The following is a 7611-nucleotide window of genomic DNA, read 5'->3' as shown; positions in this document are numbered from 1 at the left end:
CATCTTGAGATTGGCTGCAGACAGGCAGCAGCAGTAATGCGGTCATTGTACTGGACTGTAGTGGTGAAGAGGGAGCTGAGCCAAAAGGTGAAGCTCTCTATTTACCAGTCGGTCTACATCCTGACCCTCACCTATGGTCCTGAGCTGTGGGTAATGACAGAAAGAATGAGATTGCGAAAAATGTGGAAATGAGCTTCACAGGGTGGCGGGCTACAATCTATTCAAAAGGGTATGGAGCTTGGTCATCCAGGAGGAGCTCGGAGTAGAGCCGCTACTCTTCCACTTTGAGAGGAGCCAGCTGAGGTGGTTCAGGCATCTGACCAGGATGCCCCTGGATGCCTCCCGTTGGGCATGTACCAGGCACAGCCTACCAGGATAAGAACCCGGGGTCATCCCAGGACCCACTGGAGGGATTACATCTCCAAGTTGGCCTTGGAGCGACTTGGGGTCCCTGGGAACGAGCTGGAGGAAGTTGTGGGCGAAAGGGTCATCTGAGATTCTCTGCTCTACCAACTGCTACAACGACCTTATGGATTTATTTCTTTTGTTAAACAGTGAAAATGGTCCCACGGACCTGAACACCACTCAAGGGTTAAGCAATAACTAGCAAGAATCAAACTTTTACAATATCTTTGTGTATAACTCACCATAATCAAGTGCACATCATTTTACTTTAGAATGTCTTCTCAAGAAAATACCTGAAAACAGTTTCTCTGGGGATGGTTATATAAAAGCTCAGTGAAACTCACCCAGTGGCAGCAGAGTGGTGGTGGAATTTAACACTGGCATATTGGGGCTCCCCCTGCTGGTCAGTACTGGTCACTTCATCATTCCGAACCCTGACTGTAGCGTACATAACATCAGCAGCTCCAGAGTCAGCAGAAGCAGCAGCCTGTACAGGTCTGGATGTGCTGGGTGTAATGGTGGTGTAGAGGACATCATCCTGAAAGTGAAGCATTCATTGAGAATAGTTGAATATTCTGAAAGTGTTACAGAAAAGATTACTATCCTACAAACGTTCCCTGTTGTGGGACTAATAAGGGATTATCTTGTCTAACACTTTCTTGCGGTGTCCCAAATTTAAATGCTATTTTCTGTGGTTCTGAAATAATAAACAAATACAAGCTGCAAAGGAAACTACCACCTACTCCTGGACAGAACGTGCAGTCCTTTGGACTATGGCCAACTTACCTGAATTGTACTCTACTGTACTAACATTGTTTTGTGAGTTCAGGGAGGGGAAGAGCTCTGAGGCTGGATTTCTGGGCAGCTTCCCAGAAAGCAGTGACAGTTATAGCTTTACCTGTAACCAGAAAGCCACACCCCAAAAACTCCAGGATGAACTCTTTTGAAACTTTTGAAGTCTAGGACTGAATGATCTCCACATGATGAAAATGACAGATGTCCACAAATCTGTTTTTAAAAAGCTGATTATGAAGTGACAAAATCTGTAGCAGCTTGGGTAGAGAATTTGATATAACTGTATGCCAGTGGAATATGGAGGAGCTGGATTCAGAATCAGGTTAGTCAGACAGTCTAACATTTATATATCTGAGGCACAATATGGTTAGTATGGTTATTTACATTTACAGCATTTGGCTGACGCTCTTCTCCAGAGCGACTTACAGTTTGATCATTTCACACAAGTAGGTGAAGCTAGTGTTAGGAATCTTGCCCAAGGACTCTTATGGGTATAGTGTAGGGGGCTTACCCAGGTGGGGGATTGAACCCTAGGCTACAGCGTAGAAGGCAGAGGTGTTACCCACTACACTGCACCAACCATCCTTATGGTCATGGTTACAGATCAAGGCAGAAACTCTGGTTACAAGGCAGAAAAGTAATATTTAGGTCTAGTTACACTGGCCATGTATCTTGTGCTTGGAGTAAGTACTTTTGCTATTAAAGGTGCAAGATGAGAAGTAAAATTGATTAAATGAATTTTATTCAGTGTGACATGGTGGCATGCTGCTTAACAGACATCTTGGTCTGAACCTCTAATGAACAAGCCAAGAATGACAGTGGCAAGGAAAAACTGCCAGTGATGAAGAACTTTTGAGAGGAACTAGGACTTGACTGGGGAACCCATTCTCCTCTGGTCGAGACCAGATTGTGAAGATTGTATTAAACGTGGCAGACAAAGGGGATGGATGAGAGTAAAGCAGATTATGTCCTCCTGAATGAAATGAACATTGTGCAGGAAAGGCTGTTAGAAGGTACTTGGTCCACATAGGAGTTGATGAACGTGATGACAGAAGGGAAAGTATGTTTAGAATGGAAAATCCTGCTGGCAAGAGCATGGTTATTCAGTTATGACACTGGATGAGAATCACATGCTTGGAATTAAAGACCCCAAAAGGCTCTTGATGGTGAAAGGACATGTCTCCCAGGGAAAGAGAGCTCAATGGGATGAGAGAGTAAAAGCCACAGCATGAGGAAAATCAAATCAGCAGTAGGCAAAGAATGGCTGAAATGATGGGAAGGGCAGGTTATAGGCTGCACCTCCACAAACAAACCAATATTAAATTAGTCAGAGGGAAAAAGAAGGAAATGGGGCTCAAGATGGAGCTTGAAACAGAAATGAATTGCAGAGCAGAGGCACGTTGGATCTGATCTGAGATGGAGCTGATCTACTGTAAGAAAAAAAAACAAGTGGATTCAGGAGTGAGAGTCGAGGTCTACGGCAGAGTGGCTTGTAGCTGCAGTGGCATCTCCGAACTGATTGAGAACACTTCATCACAGGAAGAAAAGGTGAGGTTGTGGATTTAAAGGGTGTTGTACTCGAAGAAGGCAGGGTTTAGGGCAATTTCCTCCACCAGGACTTCAGTCATAACCTAACTACATCTCATAATACTGTGTTTTTCTGTCTAATTATCAGCACTGACTTTCGGCAGTGTCTGAATTCAAGAGTAGTTTGGACTCTTGCCTAGCTGGGAAAAATAATAAGAGCACAACAAAGCACCTATATAAGTCACTCTGGATAAGAATGTCTACTAAATTACATGAATCTGACTGGACCTGTTTTGGTTTACTGCAGCTGGTTCCAGCTGTTCTTTTCTTCATTCTGTGAAAACGGCACAAAATAATGAATACGTTCCAATTAGTCTTCATTAGGAGCAAAATCTCTGTTTGATATGCTAACCCATTGTTACAAAACAAGTACCAAACAAGCTCCATTGTCACAGTGTAGGAAGATTTCTGCAGGATTTTACTGACCTGCAAATGCAGATTAAGACAGTAACAAGCAGAAGAAGAAAGATTCCTCCTCCCACTGCGATCCAAACCGTAGACAAATTCAAACCTGCAGAAAAGAAAATTTAAAGCACTTTAATCTGTCCTTATTTTAAAATGGAGCAGTGAAAAACAGTATTTCTCTCATTATTCACCACCTACTCGTAACAGTGACCGTCACAGTTCCATTCAGAGCTCCATGGTCATTCTGAGCTTCACAGTAGTACAGTCCAGTGTGGTCAGCAGTGATGCTGATGATGCTGTAATTCTGTCCAGATCCTACAGGTGAGGTTCCACCTTCTTTAAACCAGGTGTAGTTCTTCATAGGTGGGTTTCCATCACTGCTGCAGGTCAGAGTCACTGAACTGCCCTCCACTATTTCACCAGAGGGACTGATGGACACTGAGACGTTCTTTGGAGGATCTACAGATATATATATATATATAATGACATTGACTTTGTGTTATTTAGACATTTATTATCCTGTTTTCAGGGTATCCCATTATTCCATTTCTGTAAATATTGCTGAGATTTGCGTTAAAAAAAATAATGAATAAAAATTAAACTCACATCTGACTCTGAGGCTGTGAGCAGTAGAGTGGAGGTGTTGAGATCCTCCTACAGCACAGCTATAACTGCCTGCATCCTCACTGCTGACCGTCTGCAGGTGGAGCTGGTTGTTCTTGATGGTCTTTGTGGTTAAAGGACGTCCATTTTTGTACCAGATGAATGTTGGGTCAGTCAGACTGCAGGTGGTCTTACATGTCAGATCTGCTGTTTCTCCCTCTGTCACTTCTTCAGGAGCTTCTACATGGAGCTCTAAGACAATAAGAGGACCATCAGATTAGAAGGGAAAAGCTGTAAAGTCAGTGAACCTCATTCATGAAATTCAACAATGAGTGTAGAAACCAGAGCAGATGAAACTAAACTGAGTGATGTTTGATCTTCTCTGCTTCTGATTCAGGAAACTGTTGTACATCAAAACAAGCAGTGATTTGGGTGCAGCTCATAAATTAGCTTCAGTGCACAGAAACACTGAGGACCTCACTCACACATAATTTGCAATATGCATCATCACAATTACCCCTCAAAAAAAAACAGAAATAGATTTTGAAAAGTTTAGAAAGTTCTTTCCTTGTTTTGAAACACCAGGTTTTGGTCGAACACTGACAATGTGTGTGTGTTATTTATAACCTTTGCTGAATAATTGCTCTTAATGTTCATAACTTAAGGAAAGTTCTTTAAATCAAAAGGTAAATAGTAAGACAGTGATATAAATCATTAATATGTTCCATGATAAGGTCATGACTTAGATAAGGTCAAAAGATACTTTATTTTGAGTGGGATTTTTTAGATTAATAATAAAATATAATAATAATAAAAAAAATAATAAAATAAACTCTCAGTAACAAGTCAAAAATGTTTGAGGGTTAGGATTAGGTTTTGTGTTGAGGTTAAGGTTAGGATTAGAATTAAGGGCATCTTAATTTTGGAGGGACCACTCCAAATAAAGCGTTACCAAAGGTCAGAAAGAAACTGAGCAGATGAACTGAATGAGGAGTAAGACCAGATAAAATGATGTAGGAGTGAATCAGAACAGAAGCTGAACATCATTAGAGCAGATTCATAAAATCAGTGATGATAAAACAACATGAATATTCAGAGCAGTCATGAATAAACATGACTCTGAATCCAGAGCTGTGTCTTATAGCTGGACAATGGGATGATTAACTCACCTGTAACTCTGAGCTGAACTCCAGGTTCACCCCACCATCTTTCTTTTTCTACATATGTTTTGATTCTGAAGCAGAACTGATGTTCATCCTTCTTCACTACATCACTCAGTTTGAGGGAGAAGTGTTTCTGATCATCAGTGAAAAACTCGACTCTGCCTGAATAAACTGGGTCTTTACTCAGATCAGTCAGCGCCACCCCTGTGTGTTTACCCCAGAAAGTCTCATTCACTGTGAGACCTTCTGGGTGAGTAAAAGTTCCGTTCATAAACACTGTGGATCCTTTTAAAGCACAGATTTCCTGTTGGTTGTACTTCACACTCCACTCTGCTCCAAAAGCTCCTGAAACATATGATGCATGAAAGAGCTGATTACAGAGTCTGGAGCCCATAAGACAGTCAGAGTTACTGTAGCTTACAGCTTCACTTCTCTCCTCTCCAACTCCAGCAGCTACTCTACACCACTGAGCTGATTCAGAGAGAAACCACAAACCACAACAAACACTGACTCACCAGCAGTCATGAGCAGAAAGACCAGAGGAAGAGGAGGAGTCGTTCTCAATGACCTCATCACAGCAGCCTGGAGGGTATTTATAAAGTAATGGCAGTTACATGAAACATTTCCAGATCTTGATAAAAAGTCCTTAAGAAGTAAAAAATCTAAATGTTTATATTGTAAAGAAGTCGTCTGTGTTTTATTTCAACATTTCTTAATGTTTTTTCATGTTATAGTAACCTGACTGTGAAGAGCAAAGGCTTTTTGTACAATGCAAACAGCGATGAAAGAGACATTTCTGAGTATTTGTGACCAGCAGGTTCTTCACAAGTGAAGGTCTATAGTGAGCAACATGGATCACCTTCTGTATTTAGAGCTATTCTTCACCCACAGTGCAGATTTAATGCATCACATTTCATTCCTCAGGCAATAACAGGACTAGATATGCATTTTATTTACCATGTATTTGCTTTTTCTTGCATATCATGTGAACATACAGAATGTCCTCCATGCTTTCCCCAAAAATAATCCCACAGGAGACAATAAAGATAATCTGAACTTCTTTGAAATTGCAACAGGAGAATATCAGTCTAAACAGAAACAACCAAATGTGAACTGAATCTTTCTCAAAACTATTAAAACAATTCAAACATCTTACCGTACAGTGTCGAGGCTCTTCTCCAGCGTCCAGACAATAAATGGTGAGAACAGAGTCAGCACTGAGATCATGAACTGGGTGTGGTTCACACGTTTAACTGTAAGCTACTGCGCTCAGTTGAAATGCTCAGTTATTAATATGCATCTTCCTCTAATTGGGAACACGTGACCTTCTGAGCTGCAGCCAGAGATCTTTATCTTAAACTTCAGCACCGTCTGAATTTTCTCTCACTGAAACTGTGACGTCAGTTATTCACGTCTAGTATTACAGTTATTTAAATTAGACATGAACTGACGTAGGACCAGCTCCTCCTCTCCTCCTGCTGCTGTATGAATCAGTAATGATCACTGGTGTGTTTATTAGAGCTGATCTCAGTACAGTGTTACCCAGCTGATAGAATAAACACCATCAGATCATCTGAAGAACACAGTGACTGATCTGCTGGATGGTCCAGGACTGTTTTTAAGGGATATTTCATTACTGTATGAAGTGTTTTAGATGAGACCTCAGATGGGTGAGTTTAATAATGACTAACACTGTCAGAGTTTGTTGGGTAGGAATGAATTTGGACCTGGAAGTGATGAAAGTCTAACTGAGTGAAGATCAATCGGGTTAAAGTGGTTTAATGAAGTAAAGTCAACACGTCTGATTCTCCGTCTGCTCATGTGGTAGAAAAACTCTGGACTTTTCTTTTCCCTCCTTTCTTTCAGGCTGATGAATAGATAGTTCAGTGTTTTTATTGGAACTTCCACTGTTAATTTTTCTTAGTTTGTTGGTTAGCATGTTGGTTAGCATGTTAGCTGGTTCATTTCTGTGATGTCTTTCTATTAGCATGTAAGCTAGCATGTTAATTTGCAGTTAGCGCATTCCCAGATAAGAAGTCAACACCCAGCTGACTGTACGCTGCTACTTGTCCACCCCCACACACTGAAAGTCTAGCTACTTTAGACTTGGTCGGATATTCTGCTTAATCACCAGTGGGCCACCAAGACAGAAGCTGAGGAAAAAGTCAGTGGACCACCTAGACAAAAGCTGAGAGAAAAGCCAGTGGACCACCGGGACAGATGCTGAGGAAAAGGCCAGTGGGCCACCAAGACAGAAGCTGAGGAAAAAGTCAGTGGACCACCTAGACAAAAGCTGAGAGAAAAGCCAGTGGACCACCGGGACAGATGCTGAGGAAAAGGCCAGTGGGCCACCAAGACAGAAGCTGAGGAAAAAGCCAGAGGACCACCTGGACAAAAGCTGAGGGAAACGCCGGCAGACCACCTGGACAGAAGCTGAGTGAAAAGCCGGCGGACCACCTGGACAGAAGCTGAGGGAAAAGCCGGCGGACCACCTGGACAGAAGCTGAGGGAAAAGCCGGTGGGCCACCTGGACAGAAGCTGAGGGAAATGCCGGTGGGCCACCTGGACAGAAGCTGAAGTAAAAAACAGTAGGCTGTCATATTTGCCATCGGTGGGCCAATAGTGGCCCACTAACCTACTGCAGACTAGGTTA

The 7611-nt window shown here is 42.1% G+C and overlaps 1 protein-coding gene across 1 annotated transcript in view; it reads right to left on the bottom strand.

Moving 5' to 3' along the window:
* Positions 1–5498, bottom strand: part of LOC119264684 (sialoadhesin-like) — a 7119-nt gene extending 1621 nt beyond the window's left edge. Inside the window, exons 1-6 of the mRNA XM_037543311.1 lie at positions 5474–5498; positions 4965–5303; positions 3799–4047; positions 3391–3651; positions 3282–3298; positions 750–943 (exon numbers count right to left, since the gene is read on the bottom strand). Coding sequence (XP_037399208.1) covers positions 750–943; positions 3282–3298; positions 3391–3651; positions 3799–4047; positions 4965–5303; positions 5474–5483 — 1070 coding nt within the window. The 5' untranslated portion in view covers positions 5484–5498. The remainder of the gene's footprint in view (positions 1–749; positions 944–3281; positions 3299–3390; positions 3652–3798; positions 4048–4964; positions 5304–5473) is intronic.
* Between the last annotated feature and the right edge of the window lie 2113 nt (positions 5499–7611).

Source organism: Pygocentrus nattereri, chromosome 12, assembly GCF_015220715.1.
Source record: "Pygocentrus nattereri isolate fPygNat1 chromosome 12, fPygNat1.pri, whole genome shotgun sequence".
NCBI classification, from domain to species: domain Eukaryota; kingdom Metazoa; phylum Chordata; class Actinopteri; order Characiformes; family Serrasalmidae; genus Pygocentrus; species Pygocentrus nattereri.
This window is presented reverse-complemented; position numbering and strand designations above follow the sequence as displayed.